We start from the raw sequence: 20,788 nt of genomic DNA on the forward strand, positions 1-20,788 counted from the left end.
CACTCAGCTCTAAAACTGGCCACATGGAATGTAAGGACCACGACACCGGGTCTCTCGGAAGATCTACTGGAAGTGAACGACGCCCGCAAGACAGCTGTGATCAACAATGAACTGCGCAGGCTCCAGATGGACATAGTCGCCCTGCAGGAGACACGTCTGCCCGCAACCGGCAGCATACGGGAGAAGGACTTTACCTTCTTCTGGCAGGGCAAACCACCAGAAGAGGTAAGGGAGCCTGGCGTTGACTTTGCCATGAGGAACAGGTTGTTAGGGTCCATAGTACTGCCTATGGAGGGGTCTATATTCTTGACATGATTTCGGGGCTTTTTTAGTGTTCCCGCGGCCTGGTCCTCGACAAGGCCTCCACCCCTAGGAAGCAGCCCGTGACAGCTGACTAACACCCAGGTACCTATTTTACTGCTAGGTAACAGGGACATGTCTAAAAGGATCATCAAACTTCAGCTTCATACAGCAGTAGGAATATTCAGCGTCATCAATGCCTATGCACCAACACTGACCTCCTCTACCGAAGCGAAGGACAAGTTCTATGATGACCTCGGCCTAGCTCTGAGAGACATACCTCAACAAGAGCCAGTCTTCCTCCTGGGAGATTTTAATGTAAGAGTTGGTTCTGATCACAGCTCTTGGCCTTCCTGCCTGGGCCAATTTGGATTTGGGAAGATGAATGAGAGTGGGCAGCGCCTCCTGGGGTTCTGCTGCCGTCATGATCTCTGCATCACCAATTCCGTCTTCGACACCAAGCCCCAGCATAAGGTTTCCTGGAGACATCCCAGGTCTAAGCATTGGCACCAACTCGACCTGGTGCTTACGGGGCGTAACAATCTGAGAAATGTCAAACTGACCCGCAGCTTCCAGAGCGCAGATTGCGACACCGACCACTCTCTCGACGTTTGCAGAGTAAAGTTCCAGCCCCGGAAAATCCAGAGAGCAAAGAAGGAGGGAAGACCACGCATTAACGTATACAATACCCGTGACCTTCACAAGGTGGAGGAATTCACTGCGACGCTGGTAAATGCCCTTCCTGTACCACCCTGCGACAGCGCAAGTGAGAGGTGGTTACATCTCAGAGACACTATTTTCAACACTGCCATGTCCACCTTCGGTAAGAGGCAGAACAAGTCAGCAGATTGGTTCGAGGCCAGTGCAGAGGAACTGTTACCCCTCGTAGAGGAAAAAAGACGAGCTCTCTCATCCTACAAGAACCTGCCCTCAAAAAGGAACCTACAGGCCCTCCGTACTGACCGCAGTAGAGTTCAACAAACTACGAGGCGTTGTGCTAACGATTACTGGCTCTGACTCTGTTCCAGCATCCAGACTGCGGCCACTGTCGGCAACATAAGAGGCATGTACGAAGGGATCAAACAGGCAACAGGCCCTACACAAAACCGGACAAGCTCCTCTAAAGTCAGCCACTGGAGAGATCATTAAAGACCGTTATCAACAGATGAATCGCTGGGTGGAACATTACTCCGAACTCTACTCCAGAGAGAACTTGGTCAGCGTAGAGGCTTTGGATGCAATTGAAATGCCTGCCCATCATGGAAGAACTTGATCTTGAACCAACTGTGGAAGAAGTTGAGAAAGCAGTGGATTCACTTTCCTCAGGGAAGGCCCCAGGAGACGACGGGATTCCGCCTGAAGTTCTCAAGTGCGCTTGTGGAACACTTAAATCTGAGCTTCATGAACTTCTGTGCCAGTGCTGGAGGGAGGGCTCGGTGCCACAAGACATGAGAGATGCAAACATCATCACTCTCTACAAAAATAAAGGTGACAGAAGCGATGTAAACAACTATCGCGGCATCTCCCTCCTCAGCGTCGTCGGCAAACTCTTCGCTAGGGTCGTTTTGGCCAGGCTTCAGATTCTTGCTGAAAGAGTGTACCCCGAGTCACAGTGTGGTTTCTGAGCAGAGAGGTCGACCACTGACATGGTGATCTCCCTGAGACAGCTTCAAGAAAAGTGCAGGGAGCAGAGGAAAGCCTTGTACATTGCCTTCATTGACCTTACAAAGGCCTTCGACCTCGTGACCAGGGACGGACTCTTCAAGATCTTGGCTAAAATTGGTTGTCCGCCCATCCTACTCAGCATGATACAATCGTTCCACAAGGACATGAAGGGGACAGTCGTGTACGACGGCTCAACTTCTGAACCATTCAACATTAACAGTGGTGTTAAACAGGGGTGTGTTCTTGCTCCAACCCTGTTCGGCATCTTCTTTGCGATCCTCGTCAAGCATGCCTTTGGAACAACCACAGAGGGCATCTATCTCCGTACAAGATCTGAGGGAAAGCTCTGTAATCTATCCAGACTCCGAGCAAAGACAAAAGTACAGATGCGAATCCTCAGGGAGTTCCTCTTCGCCGATGACGCAGCGATCACCACACACACACAGTAGAAGGCCTGCAGCAACTACTCAACCGCTTTGCCGCAGCCTGTTCCGCTTTCGGCCTGACAATCAGCCTGAAGAAGACACAGGTGATGGAACAAGATGTCAATGAGCTACCCTGTATAAACATAGCAGACTATGTGCTGGAGGCAGTTCACGAGTTGTGTACCTGGGCTCCACAATCTCAGACACCCTTTCCCTGGACACTGAGCTCAACAGGCGTATCTGGAAGGCCGCAACAACACTGGTCAGTGTCATGTTCACAGAAAATGGTACCATCCGTTTTCTATGTGCGGCGGCTGAGACGCCAGAGAGAGAGAAGGTAAACAATAGAGCGTACAGGACGCCTGCCAAGCTTGGTAGCTACTAGTCATGTAATCATATTAAGTATTAAAGTCAGTAACCAAGTCATGACTTTACATCAACCCTACAGCCAAGACTTCCTCAGTAACACACAAACACCACATTGGCGACGAGGATGAACTGTGAACGCAGGTATTTGTTCAGTTTCAAACACTAGGGAGAAGCATGCTGCCTGGAGGAGGAAGAGAAGCTGTGAGCGCCATACCCGATGCTGTATGCTAACCGATGCTGTGTGCTAACCAATGCTGTGTGCTAAACGATGCTGTGTGCTAACCGATGCTGTGTGCTACCCAAGCTGTGCTGAAGAAACTGTACTGAGGAATCTGCCGACGTTATGTACGAAACGACGCTTTGATGTGTACAAAACCTAATGTTTTGGTTACGAAACGACGCTTCGTGCTACAAAATTCATCACACTGAACTGACTGCTGTACCAACTGCTGTACCAACTGCTGTGAGTAGGAACAACACATGTACACAAGGGCTAGGTAAGAAGTCAGTTGCTGCTATATTGTGCACTGTTGTGAACTTTTGCATTAAAATGCTTGTGTGCTTTGCAAAATTAAAGTAATTACAGTGAATTCTTGACTAACATATACAGTGCAGTAAGTGTTTAATATTCTGAGGAACATTTAAGTGATAAGTTACATTTATTCAGTAAAAATGGCAAATATACCTCAGTTTCCTGCATTTGATCCTGACTGTGACCAGACAAACCTGTCACAGAGGTGGGTCAAATGGCTTAAAAGGTTTGAAAATTTGTTGATAGTTTCTGACATCAAAAGTGCTGAAAGAAAGCGTGCCTTTCTACTTCATTATGCAGGTGATCGAGTTTGTGACATCTTTGACACACTGAAAGACACTGGTGGTGCCAAAGATTATGACACTGCCAAAGCCAAACTAACAGAGCATTTCAAACCAAGGCAAAATACTGCTATGGAAATTATGCATTTCAGGAGAGCAAAACAACTCTCTAATGAAACTGTGGATCAATACCACACACGTCTGCAGGGTTTAGCAGCCCATTGTGAGTTTGCTGATGTTGACAAAGAAATCAATCAGCAAATAATTGAAACATGCACATCTACACGTCTCCGTCGAAGAGCTCTAGAACTTGTTGATGATGAAAGTTCTCTTACCAAGATACTGGATATGGCTCGTCGAATGGAAGATGCTGCACGTGATGCTCGTGTCATAGAGTGCAGTGCCAACAACGGTTCTGCCACTGTTACTAACAGTGATGAGGTATGTAAAGTTCAGGGAGGACATCGTAATCAAAGAAGATATGCCAAACCTAACAGTAAATTTAGCCGAGAACCACGTCACAACTGGGGTCAAGGAACAAGGCTCAAGCAGTCTCAACGACCCACATCAGAGGGTGTCAACAATAAATGTTACAATTGTGGAGGAGACTACCCGCACCAAGGTAATGTTTGTCCTGCTCAAGGTAAGAAGTGCTATGAGTGTGGAAAACTAGGTCATTTTGGTGCTATGTGTCGTTCCGCACTAAAGAAACCACAGTCAATGAATAAAAGCGTTGTACGAGGATCAGGTCATAGGGGTCGAGGTGGTAAACACAATATTGCACCTCATATCCAGAATGTTAATAATGTACAAGACAACATTTCATTACAACCAGTCTCAGATGACAGTGAATGTGATTATACTTATGGAGTACAAGCAATCACAGAATGGAATGATCTTCCAAACAACCCAGAGACATGTGTATACATTGCTGGTATTTGTCTCAAGGTTCTCATTGACACTGGATCAAACATTGACACCATTGCTGAGTGCCACTATGAAAAATTTAAAAAACAGTTCCCAAAGCTAGAAAACTATAATGGCAAAGCCACTGCCTATGCTTCAATGGTAGCCTTGCCAGTGATTGGAACTTTCACTGCAGAGATTAAGTCAAAGAATGCAATGCTCATTACTACATTCCATGTTGTTAGGAATGCAAAGGAGTCTTTACTCAGTTACAAGACTTCAACCAAATTGGGGCTACTTCAGCTTTCTAATGCTGTAGCAGTGGAATCTGCAAACAATGTTGATGGTATTGTTGCTGAATTTTCTGATCGATTTAAATCCATAGGTTGTTATACTGATAGCAAAGTACATCTGCACATCAACCCAGATGTAATTCCAGTTGCCCAACCACATCGCCGACAACCATTCCATACTCGCAAGAAAGTCGATGCCGAACTGGATAGGCTGATGGAACTAGATATCATTGAACCAGTAAGAGGCCCAACACCATGGGTAAGCCCAATTGTCACTCCACCAAAGCCGAAGAATCCAGATGAGATACGCATTTGTGTGGACATGCGTGTTCCCAACAAGGCAATAATGCGTGAACGCCATCCTACACCGACTGTAGATGATATGATCTACCGCTTGAATGGTGCAACTGTATTCAGCAAGTTAGATTTAAACAAGGGCTATCATCAGCTTGAACTTGATGATGAGAGTCGCTTCATCACAACGTTTACGACACATCGAGGTCTGTATAGGTACAAGCGCCTGAGTTTTGGTATTAACAGTGCTGCCGAGGTATTCCAGCACATCATCAGCCAGGTATTGCAAGACATACCTAATGCTGACAACATGTCTGATGACATCATTGTTTATGGCCGTACCCAAGCTGAACACGACAAAGCTCTTCGTGCAACATTGCAACGCTTACGAGAAAAGAATTTGACGCTAAGCCGAGCAAAGTGTGAGTTCAATCAACATAAAATTGAATTCTTTGGACATGTACTTAGTGACAAAGGTCTGTCTCCAGATCCTAAGAAAGTTGCAGATATCAAGAATGCTGCACCTCCTTCAACGTCCACTGAAGTACATAGTTTTCTGGGAATGGCAAACTACTGTTCTCGCTTCATTCCAGATTTTGCTACCATTACAAAGCCTCTACGTGAGCTCCTGAAGAAAAATGCATCATGGTACTGGAGCGATATCGAGCAAAATGCATTTGATGCTGTGAAAGATGCACTAGTAGAGAATGCGACTGCTGCATACTTTGATCCATCAATGGACACTGAGTTAACGGTGGATGCTAGTCCTGTTGGTTTCGGTGCTGTGTTAGCCCAACACAAACCTGGTCAACCAGATTCCAGAGTAGTAATTGCCTACGCCAGCCGTTCTCTCACAGATGTTGAGCAACGATACAGTCAGACAGAAAAGGAAGCTCTTGCTCTTGTATGGGGCTGTGAACACTTCAATGTGTATCTGCTTGGTGCGCCCTTCACCACGATAGTCACTGACCACAAACCGTTGGAGACCATCTTCAATAATCCAAAGTCCAAACCACCAGCTCGCATTGAGAGATGGGCTCTTCGTCTGCAACCATACAACTTTACGGTGAAATACAAGCCGGGTGCAGGCAATCCCGCTGATTACATCAGTCGACATCCTGCCAACAGTTTCACCATCACCAAGCATCAGCAAGTTGCCGAGGAATATGTACACTCTGTAACCTGTGATGCAGTCCCTAAGGCTCTTACTCTTGATGAAATCCGTACTGCAACCCTAGAGGACCCAACTCTGCAAGCAACAGTGGATGCATTGACTAAGAAAAAGTTTCCACGCATCCCACCCTCAGGAGTTGACCAAGATGCATTCAAAGCACTTGAACGCATCCAGACAGAATTAAGTGTTACGCAACAACGCGACACTGTGCTGCAAGGTACTCGTATCGTTATTCCAGCTGTTCTCCAGCAACGTGCTCTGAAGCTTGCACATCAAGGACACCAAGGTCTTGTTAGGACGAAACAGCTGCTACGAGAAAAGGTGTAGTTTCCTGGCATTGATCGTCAAGCAAAGGATATGCATGATGCCTGTGTCCCTTGCCAAGCTGCAGTGGATCCTTCAAGACCAACACCTCTACAACCTTCACCACTACCTGCTGCACCATGGACGGAAGTATCGATGGACTTCTGCGGACCGCTACCAACTGGAGAGTACTTGATGGTAGTCATTGATGATCACTCACACTATCCAGAAGTAGAAATCATCAATTCCACATCTGCAAAGGCCGTCATCCCGAAACTTGACAAGATCTTTCCAAACTTTGGCATTCCTGAAGTTGTCAAGACGGACAATGGACCGCCATTCAATGGACAAGACTTTGTCAACTTTGCTGAGCATATTGGATTCAAACACCGCCGTGTGATGCCACTACATCCTCAAGCAAATGGAGAAGTTGAGAGATTCATGCAACCTCTCATGAAAGCGGTACGCTGTGCTCATGCCGAAGGACGATCCTGGAAACAAGCTATGTATGCTTTTCTCAGGAACTACCGTGCAACACCACATGGAACACTGGGCAAGTCGCCTGGCGAACTTTTATTTGGACGTCCTATGAGAATCGCACTACCCGTCATGCCAGCCGAGGTAACGGATAAACGTCTCGCTCAGAAGGATGCACTAGCCAAGGGCAAGATGAAAATTGCTCATGATCAACGTGCAAAGGAACAATTCATAAAGGTTGGAGATACTGTTCTCGTTAAAAAGAAAAAAGAGGGAAAGCTAGATATGCCGTATGATACAAAACCATATAAAGTGATTAGTGTAAAAGGAACTATGGTAACAGCTAGTAATAGAGATCATAGTATAACACGTAATATGGCTTATTTCAAAGTGATTCCAACTAGTGTAGAAAATGATGAAGTGCAAAGTCGTGCAAAAGAAAAAGAAAAAAATAGTTATAAGCCGATAAACAATTCATCAAGGGATGTTATTGCATTTAAGGACTCTCGTCCTAAACGTCATGTTAAACGCCCTACACGATTTGATGATTAATTGTGTTCCTATGTAATGGAAAGTATTTACTTATTGTGCTAAACTAAATTTAATATTGTTTGAATAATGCAGATATCTCATTCAATATTTTGTAACTTTGTATTACAGTTTCTTTCATGTTTGTTTAACATTGCATATGTATTTTTAACATTGAAATCCTTTGTGGAAAAGATTAAGTTGTTTAAATTCTTTGTGTGCTTAATTAATGTTAAATGTATGCAGTATCTCTTGATATGGTAATAACTTACTTTGTGTCAATAACTTTGCTTTGTGCTACAAGCATGGTAGACATCCTGTATTCATTCTTTTTAAAGAAAAGGAGGGATGTCATGTTCACAGAAAATGGTACCATCCGTTTTCTATGTGCGGCGGCTGAGACGCCAGAGAGAGAGAAGGTAAACAATAGAGCGTACAGGACGCCTGCCAAGCTTGGTAGCTACTAGTCATGTAATCATATTAAGTATTAAAGTCAGTAACCAAGTCATGACTTTACATCAACCCTACAGCCAAGACTTCCTCAGTAACACACAAACACCACAGTCAGGATCACAAAGCGCGTTTGGGAAAATGCCAAACTGACAGTACACACCAAGGCACAAGTTTACATGGCATGTGTGGTGAGTACACTTCTCTACGGCTCGGAATCCTGGACCCTGCGCTCTCGCCAGGAGAGACGGCTCAATACCTTTTACATGCGGAACCTGAGACGCATCCTTGACATCACGTGGAAAGACCACGTCACCAACAACACTGTACTTAAGAGAACAGGAGTCCCTTCAATGTTCACTCTCCTGAAACAGAGACGCATGTGATGGCTGGGACATGTCACACGCATGGAAGATGGCCGCATTACCGAAGGACCTCTTGTATGGAGAACTGGCATCAGGAAGGAGACCCACCAGAAGACCTCAGCTGCGTTTCAAAGATGCCTGCAAACGCGACCTCAAGCAGATGAACATCGACATCAACACTTGGGAGGCAGCAGCTGCGGACAGATCTGCCTGGAGATGTAAAGTGCAGAAAGGACTCCAGCAATTCGAGGATGAACTGAAGAGGCAGGCGGAGGATAATAGATTTCAGAGGAGGTCTCGACCACTGTCAGACGCACCCGCTTCGGCGTTTATCATCGCTTGCTGCAGTCGAGACTGTCTTTCTTGGGTTGGCCGTCAGGGGGCATGGCACCCGAAAATCCGAAGAAAAATGGAATATTTACGAGAAATTACGAAAAATACTACAACATTCTGGCAACACTGTGGTGCAAACCGTTTTATGTTATCTTGAAAAATAACGTAATTAGAGTCAAATTTCCCGCTGCAACTTTCGTGAATCCGGTCCTCGCGGCGTGGGTGCGCCGCGGGGTATTGTATCTTACGTTGTAGAAGTCTAATATTTCGTAATAGCGTTGAAAATAACATGTTATGCATAAAACGAATATAAACTCACTCATTGGCAACAGTCGCATGTGAGAGAGAGGGTGGGGTTCGTGGCTTACCAGTCAGTCACTGTGTGTGTCCCTCAGGAAGTGGATGTATCGTTGACGCGCTCTCACAATATCTCTCAGAACTCGTGCTATTTTTGCTATTTGTACTGCAATATGACGTACCAAACGAACAAGAGAAAAGCATTGAAAGCTAGATGCATGCGAGCTCTCCATAGAAGGTACGAGCTGGCCGCAATGCGTAAATCACGCATTGTCACGAGTGAAGATCGTGAGCGCGAGTAGAGTAACTTGTCGCGGCGCGCTACCCACTCCAACTTTTACAACTAGATCCGCCTTCACAGCCTTTATTTATTATTCAATTTACATGAAACTTGCACATTATATGTAGAGTTTATGCCTCTAAAAACACATGTATTTTTTCTTATCTACGTAGATTTATTGATTTTATAAATAATGCTAAACTTCATTTTGTTGCATACGTTTTTGGGAAACTTTAAAAATCTGTATTATTGCACTAAATACATCTGGGATAAAAATCCTTGGTGCAAATCTTTATTATATAGTAAGGTCATAGCTGAGTGTCATAGAAATGATTTTGGTTCACAATTGTGGGCTGTGAAAGCAATTGAACATTGTTGAAAAATTGTATAATTTTTTTTTCTCTTTCTCTATTTAGGCTGAGATGCTGAAACTTGGCCTAGGTGCAGCACCTTTCACATGTATCAGGATAATAAATTATGAATACCCTACAACAACTCTCATAGTTCCTGTAAGATAGCCCCGCCACAGCAGGCGCAGCATCCAACTAGACTACAACAACTAGACACCCAGGGCACAACTCCATAACCCCACGGGATTGACGGATGCATACTTCATATATTTATATGACAGTGTCAGACCACGAAGGAAGAATTGAAACAGAAATTTCCTTAAGTACTTTCGTATATAATAATACATCTTCAGAAGGATGAGTTACATGTACAATGATTTGGACATATATAGGCAGGAGAGAGGTGAAGTGAAGTGAGGTACAATGATAAATTTATGACTGGGAATGGGTGGATATAAAGAGGGGGCTGCATCCTATGGGCCAATAGGCCCATAGGATGTATGTATGGCCCAATGTAATGGCCCACTGTATGGGCCAATTGGCCCATACAGTGATATTAATAAGATAGTGGATATTTACACGGTATTAGTGAGAGCAAATGTGTATCAATGATCCTACTCAAATCCCCCTTTAACTGATCATTCAAAAATTAATTTAAATTATACAGTCTACTGCTAATGTCCAAATTACATAATTTTGTAATCTGTATTAGAGCAGATTCAATTATGTTCCTATTGAAAGTACTTTTAAAATTCATTACTAAAGAAGCCATCCCCCAATCAATTTGGTGAGAATCTTCTTGACAAATGAACAAACAAAGCATTAGACAATTGGCCATGTCTTACAGAGTATTTATATCGCGATATTCTACATTTCAAATCTTTAGATGTTTGCCCAACATTGAACCTATTACAATCTTTACAAGGTATTTTATAAATGACACAGTTATCACTACGAGGACTGTGTCTAACTAAAGGTTTTCTAACAGTATTTTCGTAATTAAACAATACATGTATATCAAAAAGTTTCAAGGCCTTGACAATATTTTCAAACCCAGAAAAATATGGTAAACATTACACATTCTCTGGGCGAATTTTCTCATTGCATTTATTATATTAATATGTACGACATGCTTTGCTACGGCAAACTTCCAAAAAACTTAGTGGAAAACAAAGCTTGAGACCAATAGAATCAATAATCTTAAACTCTCCATCTACGAGTTCTGGACTAACAAGCCGAAGAGCTCTTAGATACATAGAGGAAAAAATAGAATTGTTCACATTGTATCTTTGCCCTGAGAAATAATGAGCATAAGATGTTCGTAGGCCTTGGCCTTCATAAGATGTTCATTATTTCTCAGGGCATAGATACAATGGGGAAAATAATTTTTTTCCTCTATGTATCTCTATGTATAACCTTCGGGTTGTTAGTCTAGAACTCTTAGATGAAGATTTTACAATTATTATTAATACATGTACCAGAATTACATATAAATTTATTATTTAAACTTAAATAAAAATTGTATTATATTTAAGGGAGCAATTTGTATTACATATGTCAATATTAACGAATTCACAAAACGAAATAATTTTCCTACGGACTCACCATAGCCCGTGCTACTTGGAACATTTGGTCCAGGTAGCAAATCTTAAACAACAACAACAAAATTATAATTTGATCCTGGAGTAACACAATTTATAACAAATGCTTCAACAGCTGACAAATAACATTAAGAATATACATAATGTATTTTAGAGAATAATAAATGAATTAAGTATTTAAATTTGAAATTATTATTTGTTGAATTTGTAAGGAGATAAATAATGTTATAAAAGTGAATCTTAGCAAATTAATAACAAAATATTTATCTGATCTTTGAATATTTAAATGTGTTAAGAATGTTTCATACAACCATAAAATAACATATACAATTTTTCAAAGAATTTCACTTAAAGCACATAAATTTATTATTTAAACATGTAAAAACTAATATTTATATATAGGGAAGGAAATTGTTTCAGAAAAAACATATATTATATAAATTATATATATAAATATTTTAACCATTTTTGGATTAAACGTTGGTAAAAGTCCCTTTTTCCACACTTGACATGCCCACAACACTCTGGAAACGTTGATAATAGTTTCAACAATCTTCTGTGTATGCTGGGCTGGTATCTTATTTACCGGATCTCCCAACACATTGTTGGAAGAATAATATTAATTGATTAATATATAGTTAATCCTTCCCGCATACTGGTCAGTCTTGCCTCATGTAACTGGATTAGTGAGATTCCGGACTTTCTTAACACTTTAATGCACCCGGTTCCCGCGAAAAACTCTGCGCATTGTGCGCGCGGCGTTTTTTTTCTCTTGAGCGTAAACACCAAACAGTGTGTAATCTTTTCACTCTCCTGACACCAATTCTCGAGCTACGTATTTCCTTTTGGTAACAATGTGTTGGCAAGAAAATTCTCTAGAAGATCATATGTATAAAATGTAACCAAAGCATTAGCTATTCCACCACGAAACAAATAAAAACGTAGATCACTCGCCGTCTCGCCGTACGCCCAAACAGCAACAAAAGGTTCATACTCTTTTGTTTGTTGTCAGCTCCACATTAGTCCTACAGCGTTATATTTGATATCACTGAACTCGCAATAAAATTCTCTACACAGACATATGCATATAAATGTAGAATCATGATCGCGGCCAACACAAGAGTGTGTGAAGTGGGCGATTACCCTCGTTGTGTCAACAACTCAATAGTCTCTCCTCTATATTACAATACAATACGGAAATTTAATGGCAAACATATTCACACAAACCCCAAGTCGATCGAGTAGTATATACCTACTATAACACGGACCGTAAATGTACGACGCGACCCCACAAGCGCTAGAAATAAACCGCCCGTACATCCAAGTGAAGGGGGCAGAAAAGTGCTTATTAATGATACTTCTCATAAGTTTCGAGTCTTTGCTGTTTTTAACTGGGAGTTAGTCATAAGGGAGTGAATGGAGCCATCATAGAATTGTTTCCTTCACAGGTGAGTCATACATGACTGTTACTGCTCATTCTAGGCCAGACTGGTCGCTTGGAACAGTCACGGTGCCAAACACTGACTCTTTCAACTAATCTGAAACACTCTGATAGAAGGAGCAGCTAACTATCCGCCCCCAAGGAATTGAAGAGTTTATGTGAGGGTATTGTCTTGTGTCGCGGTGTCCAGTGCAACACTCACACAGTCCCCATGACAACAGTCACCATGACAACAGTCACCGTGACAACAGTCATCATGACAACAGTCACCATGACAACAGTCCCCATGACAACAGTCCCCATGACAACAGTCACCATGACAACAGTCACCATGACAACAGTCATCATGACAACAGTCACCATGACAACAGTCACCATGACAACAGTCCCCATGACAACAGTCACCATGACAACAGTCACCATGACAACAGTCATCATGACAACAGTCACCATGACAACAGTCAACATGACAACAGTCACCATGACAACAGTCACCGTGACAACAGTCCCCATGACAACAGTCACCATGACAACAGTCACCATGACAACAGTCACCGTGACAACAGTCCCCATGACAACAGTCACCATGACAACAGTCACCATGACAACAGTCACCATGACAACAGTCACCGTGACAACAGTCCCCATGACAACAGTCACCATGACAACAGTCACCGTGACAACAGTCACCATGACAACAGTCACCATGACAACAGTCACCATGACAACAGTCCCCATGACAACAGTCACCATGACAACAGTCACCATGACAACAGTCACCATGACAACAGTCACCATGACAACAGTCACCATGACAACAGTCACCACGACAACAGTCACCATGACAACAGTCACCATGACAACAGTCCCCATGACAACAGTCACCATGACAGCAGTCACCATGACAACAGTCACCATGACAACAGTCACCATAACAACAGTCACCATGACAACAGTCACCATGACAACAGTCACCACGACAACAGTCACCATGACAACAGTCACCGTGACAACAGTCACCATGACAACAGTCACCATGACAACAGTCACCACGACAACAGTCACCGTGACAACAGTCACCGTGACAACAGTCACCATGACAACAGTCACCATGACAACAGTCACCATGACAACAGTCACCATGACAACAGTCCCCATGACAACAGTCCCCATGACAACAGTCACCATGACAACAGTCACCGTGACAACAGTCACCATGACAACAGTCACCATGACAACAGTCACCATGACAACAGTCACCATGACAATAGTCTCCATGACAACAGTCCCCATGACAACAGTCACCATGACAACAGTCACCATGACAACAGTCCCCATGACAACAGTCACCATGACAACAGTCACCATGACAACAGTCCCCATGACAACAGTCACCATGACAACAGTCCCCATGACAACAGTCACAATGACAACAGTCACCATGACAACAGTCCCCATGACAACAGTCCCCATGACAACAGTCACCATGACAACAGTCCCCATGACAACAGTCCCCATGACAACAGTCCCCATGACAACAGTCACCATGACAACAGTCACCGTGACAACAGTCACCATGACAACAGTCACCATGACAACAGTCACCATGACAACAGTCACCATGACAACAGTCCCCATGACAACAGTCCCCATGACAACAGTCACCATGACAACAGTCACCATGACAACAGTCCCCATGACAACAGTCACCATGACAACAGTCACCATGACAACAGTCCCCATGACAACAGTCACCATGACAACAGTCCCCATGACAACAGTCACAATGACAACAGTCACCATGACAACAGTCCCCATGACAACAGTCCCCATGACAACAGTCACCATGACAACAGTCCCCATGACAACAGTCACCATGAAAACAGTCACCACGACAACAGTCACCATGACAACAGTCACCACGACAACAGTCCCCATGACAACAGTCCCCATGACAACAGTCACCATGACAACAGTCACCATGACAACAGTCACCATGACAACAGTCACCATAACAACAGTCACCATGACAACAGTCCCCATGACAACAGTCACCATGACAACAGTCACCATGACAACAGTCACCATGACAACAGTCACCATGACAACAATCACCATGACAACAGTCACCATGACAACAGTCACCGTGGCAACAGTCACCATGACAACAGTCACCATGACAACAGTCACCGTGGCAACAGTCCCCATGACAACAGTCACCATGACAACAGTCACCATGACAACAGTCACCATGACAACAGTCACCATGACAACAGTCACCATGATAACAGTCACCATGACAACAGTCACCATGACAACAGTCACCATGACAACAGTCACCATGACAACAGTCCCCATGACAACAGTCACCGTGACAACAGTCACCATGACAACAGTCACCATGACAACAGTCACCGTGACAACAGTCACCATGATAACAGTCACTATGACAACAGTCACCGTGACAACAGTCACCATGACAACAGTCACCATGACAACAGTCACCATGACAACAGTCACCATGACAACAGTCAACGTGACAACAGTCACCATGACAACAGTCACCATGACAACTGTCACCATGACAACAGTCACCATGACAACAGTCACCATGACAACAGTCCCCATGACAACAGTCACCATGACAACAGTCATCAGGACAACAGTCACCATGACAACAGTCACCATGACAACAGTCACCATGACAACAGTCACTATGACAACAGTCACCATGACAACAGTCCCCATGACAACAGTCACCATGACAACAGTCACCATGACAACAGTCACCATGACAACAGTCACCATGACAACAGTCACCATGACAACAGTCACCATGACAACAGTCACCATGACAACAGTCACCATGACAACAGTCTCCATGACAACAGTCACCATGACAACAGTCACCATGACAACAGTCACCATGACAAGTCACCATGACAACAGTCACCATGACAACAGTCACCATGACAACAGTCACCATGACAACAGTCACTATGACAACAGTCACCATGACAACAGTCACCAGGATAACAGTCACCATGACAACAGTCACCATGACAACAGTCACCATGACAACAGTCACCATGACAACAGTCACCATGACAACAGTCACCATGACAACAGTCACCATGACAACAGTCACCATGACAACAGTCACTATGACAACAGTCACCATGACAACAGTCACCATGACAAGTCACCATGACAACAGTCACCATGACAACAGTCACCATGACAACAGTCACCATGACAACAGTCACCGTGACAACAGTCACCATGACAACAGTCACCATGACAACAGTCACCATGACAACAGTCACCATGACAACAATCACCATGACAACAGTCACCATGACAACAGTCACCGTGACAACGTTCACCATGACAACGGTCACCATGACAACAGTCACCATGACAACAGTCACCGTGACAACGGTCACCATGACAACAGTCACCGTGACAACGGTCACCATGACAACGGTCACCATGACAACAGTCACCATGACAACAGTCACCATGACAACGGTCACCATGACAACAGTCACCATGACAACGGTCACCATGACAACAGTCACCATGACAACAGTCACCATGACAACAGTCACCATGACAACGGTCACCATGACAACAGTCACCATGACAACGGTCACCATGACAACGGTCACCATGACAACAGTCACCATGACAACAGTCACCGTGACAACGGTCACCATGACAACAGTCACCGTGACAACGGTCACCATGACAACGGTCACCATGACAACAGTCACCATGACAACAGTCACCATGACAACAGTCACCGTGACAACGGTCACCATGACAACGGTCACTATGACAACAGTCACCATGACAACAGTCACCATGACAACAGTCACCATGACAACAGTCACCATGACAACAGTCACCATGACAACGGTCACCGTGACAACGGTCACCATGACAACGGTCACCATGACAACGGTCACCATGACAACAGTCACCATGACAACAGTCACCATGACAACGGTCACCATGACAACGGTCACCATGACAACAGTCACCATGACAACGGTCACCGTGACAACGGTCACCGTGACAACGGTCACCGTGACAACGGTCACCATGACAACGGTCACCATGACAACAGTCACCATGACAACAGTCACCATGACAACAGTCACCGTGACAACGGTCACCATGACAACAGTCACCGTGACAACGGTCACCATGACAACGGTCACTATGACAACAGTCACCATGACAACAGTCACCATGACAACAGTCACCATGACAACGGTCACCATGACAACAGTCACCATGACAACGGTCACCATGACAACAGTCACCGTGACAACGGTCACCATGACAACGGTCACCATGACAACAGTCACCATGACAACAGTCACCATGACAACAGTCACCATGACAACGGTCACCATGACAACAGTCACCATGACAACGGTCACCATGACAACAGTCACCATGACAACGGTCACCATGACAACGGTCACCATGACAACGGTCACCATGACAACAGTCACCATGACAACAGTCACCATGACAACAGTCACCATGACAACAGTCACCATGACAACGGTCACCATGACAACGGTCACCATGACAACAGTCACCATGACAACAGTCACCCTGACAACAGTCACCATGACAACAGTCACCATGACAACAGTCACCATGACAACAGTCACCATGACAACAGTCACCATGACAACAGTCACCATGACAACAGTCACCATGACAACAGTCACCATGACAACAGTCACCCTGACAACAGTCACCATGACAACAGTCCCCATGACAACAGTCACCATGACAACAGTCACCATGACAACAGTAACCATGACAACAGTCACCATGACAACAGTCACCATGACAACAGTCACCCTGACAACAGTCACCATGACAACAGTCACCGTGACAACGGTCACCATGACAACAGTCACCATGACAACAGTCACCATGACAACAGTCACCATGACAACAGTCACCCTGACAACAGTCACCATGACAACAGTCACCATGACAACAGTCACCATGACAACAGTCACCATGACAACAGTCACCCTGACAACAATAATAACAGATAACAGGAGAGGACTTCCAGGGCCTAACAGAACCAGGTGGGATAAAATGTTAAATGAATTGATGTTGTTGAGGCGGAAGACCATTACTGTTCCTGACAATAATGATCCCATTGAGAGGTTCACCTTCCTTGTATATCCTTCTTGTCCTGTAAACACCTGCAAGATTAAGTGTTCTGTCAGCAGAAGATTTCCTGAGAAAACTACAGTCCTACAGCTTAAGTTAGTGACTCACTTGTTAAGGAAGTCCCATCTGAGTCCTAAGTAGCCTGTCTTAGGTTTTCCAGCTATCTTAGACAGTGTCAAGATAGCTAACAATTTCGGGAGCTCCTTCACCCATCTTGGGTTTTTCACAATCTCCACCGAAGTAGGCATTAACTTTGGCTGGCACGAGAGACTCGACACCAGTTGATGGATCAACCATCTCATGGCACATGTCTCTGAAGACAGACCTCACTATGATCAATATGTCATTCTCCTGCCACTCGACTCCTTGCTCTCGCTTCCTTTGCAGCTGCCTCAGGAAGGAATTTTTGAGGCAGAATCCTGCAGGGGTCGGAACTTTCCAATAGCGGGAGTCCCACCAGGAAAACTGGTTCTTGACGTGTCTGGGCATCCAACGCTCAGCCTTCAAGCGGGAGAGGAGAGTCTTGCAGGTGAGAAACACCCGGCGCTCTTGAGGCTCCAGCTGCTGCAGCACCTCCACCTCTGTCGCAGCCAGGCTACACCTCCACGACCCATCTTCTGTGTTGCTGAGCTGGATTATTTGTGAGGAGTCGGGCGTGAGGGGCGGTCTGCTGATCTCCTCAGGCCATGGCACCACCACCACTGGCACTAAGTCAACACTGACCAACAACAGCGGATACTCACTTCCCTGCCAGGCCAGTGACAGTGCCACACCCACCTGCGTCCTGGTCAGGCCAGGTGGCACTAGACTAAGACGCTTGTCACCAATGGTGTGGCTCTTCAGGATCTCTCTCACTCTATCATAAAACTTTGTTACTAAATTATTCCCATGGAGACCAGAATTTTTCGTCTTTATTTTGACTTTTAACTTATGACCACTGGCTAAGACTTCTTTCTCTGTTTGTTGTATAACTTTAACTTTGACTCCAGGAAGCTCCTGGAGAACAAAATTAACGTCGAACTCATCGGGACAATAGAGCCTTGTACCATCTGCAGCGCTCCCAGACAGTTTCAGTTCCCCTCTGAAAATTTCATCTGAAACATTTGCTGTAATTTGTTGAAGTTCTTTCATTACTTCATTCTTGACCTCTTGTGCTTCACACATGGTGAAGTCAACCGTTGTCTTCTCTAAGTCTCTCACCAAGCTCCCCAAGTCAATACGGTAGAGAAGGTTCATTGCAGTTTTTGTTGGGTCATTATTTATGTGTTCAGTATTAGATGATGATTCAGGTTCACGTATATTGTACTTCAGGAGATACTGAGAGAAATGTCTACGGACTTCTTGTGGGGTAGTTCCCGCCCTGCAGGTAGGTTCAGGTTCTATAATAAATTCTGCTAAAAGTTCATGAACGTCATCATGAGCGAACATTGCAGCGAGGTGGGGAGGTGTGTGGCCGTATCTGTCAGGCAGGAGCGGCTGGGCACCAAGGCTCAGGAGGAGGAGGACGCAGCCTGACTTGCCATGAGCGGCCGCCTGGTGGAGGGCAGTGGTGGCAGCGGTGGGATCCACTAGTGTGTCTACAGCCAGGCCTCCCACCTTCACCAGGAGGTATATCAGCTGCTGCAGCCCACTTCGTGAGGCCACCAGGAGAGCCTGGGGTCCTGTGGACCGCACTCGGGATCCTCTAGCTCCTGCTGTCTTCTTGAAGTAGCTAGTGAAGAGAATTTCCTGAACGTCCAGAATCTCTTGCACCTGTTTCTTGTCGATGGGGTGTGTTATCTTCTCCTGTAGGTCCTGCAGCTTGTTCCTTTCCTTGTTATAAATACTCTGTAAAACATGTTGGGTTATAATTACTCGTAATTATTATCACAACATTTTAATACCAACGGTTTCTGATATCATATTTATATATAAAAAACAATAGATGTTAAAAGAAATATATATATATATATATATATATATATATATATATATATATATATATATATATATATATATATATATATATATATATATATATATATATATATATATATAAAATTAAATGAAAAATATTATAATAATAATGGCTCTTGCAGATTTTTTAAACTATTGCTGTAAGGATGTTGTTGAAGAAGCCGAAATGCCTCACAAAGAATTGTTAATGTCATTTTTATCTTATACACTGATAGATACATGAATTATTACATATATGATATGCAATTTGTATACTTTAGACCAAAATAACTTTGTAGTCTCATCTTACCAAAAGATACCAATTATTCGTCAATACTGCCAAAATATAATATTTAAATAGGTTATTATAAAATATTGATGGTGTTGTAACATAATCGAAAATAGATAAAAACGCATAGAGTGGGGGCGAGTGAGGTGGAGGGGAGGAGTGAGGAAGAGTGGTCAGGTGAAAGGGAAAGTTTACATTGAGAGAAAATGGATTAGAGTACTTTAATTAGATAAGAGGTAGATAGGAAGAGTAGATAGTAGTAGAAGTGCTAGACAGAAGAGTGGAAGATGTAGGAAGGAGTAAGAAGAAAGGGTAGAAGAAATAGAAGTAAAGGAAGAAGAAAGAGTAAGGGCTGCCACCAACCATTCAAGAGTTATTAATAAGATAAAGAACGGAACTTGTAAATCCAAAAATTTTAACTGATGTTATCACGTAACAACTGTATGCATTTATATCATATCATCAAGAATTATTAGGACATAATCTTTAGCAAGTAAACTTCAGAATGCTCTCTACTCTAGCTTTCACTAATATAGGCATAAATCCAAACTCTAGGGATCAGAATTAAAGAAAATTTAAAAGTAATTTAATCAATTATTAATTTGTATGTATATATTCAGGAAAATTCACAATCATATGGATATCATAACTCAACCCATCCCTTGATGATCATTTGTCAACATTAATTC

General features: G+C 43.8%; 2 protein-coding genes and 1 long non-coding RNA gene across 4 annotated transcripts in view; 2 read left to right on the forward strand and 1 right to left on the reverse strand.

The window, feature by feature from the left end:
- The window catches only part of LOC138351028 (uncharacterized), a 130,253-nt gene extending 127,440 nt beyond the window's left edge, over positions 1-2,813 (forward strand). Inside the window, exon 2 of the long non-coding RNA XR_011222331.1 lies at positions 2,672-2,813. This is a non-coding gene — a long non-coding RNA (uncharacterized lncRNA). The remainder of the gene's footprint in view (positions 1-2,671) is intronic.
- A 6,352-nt stretch (positions 2,814-9,165) lies between these two features.
- LOC138352275 (histidine-rich protein PFHRP-III-like) lies at positions 9,166-17,975 on the forward strand. The gene is made up of 3 exons (XM_069304653.1): positions 9,166-9,290; positions 16,257-17,320; positions 17,935-17,975. The coding sequence occupies exons 1-3, from the start codon at positions 9,166-9,168 to the stop codon at positions 17,973-17,975; spliced, it is 1,230 nt and encodes a 409-aa protein (XP_069160754.1).
- LOC123750377 (serine/threonine-protein phosphatase 6 regulatory ankyrin repeat subunit C-like) overlaps positions 17,552-20,788 on the reverse strand; it is a 441,679-nt gene continuing 438,442 nt past the window's right edge. Inside the window, exon 7 of one of the 2 annotated variants that reach the window (XM_069302535.1) lies at positions 17,552-19,702. In XM_069302535.1, the coding sequence (XP_069158636.1) occupies positions 18,041-19,702 (1,662 nt within the window). In that variant the 3' untranslated portion in view covers positions 17,552-18,040. The remainder of the gene's footprint in view (positions 19,703-20,788) is intronic. The other variant, XM_069302533.1, reaches the window with a different exon arrangement.

This window comes from Procambarus clarkii, chromosome 5 (genome assembly GCF_040958095.1).
Source record: "Procambarus clarkii isolate CNS0578487 chromosome 5, FALCON_Pclarkii_2.0, whole genome shotgun sequence".
In the NCBI taxonomy this organism is placed as follows: domain Eukaryota; kingdom Metazoa; phylum Arthropoda; class Malacostraca; order Decapoda; family Cambaridae; genus Procambarus; species Procambarus clarkii.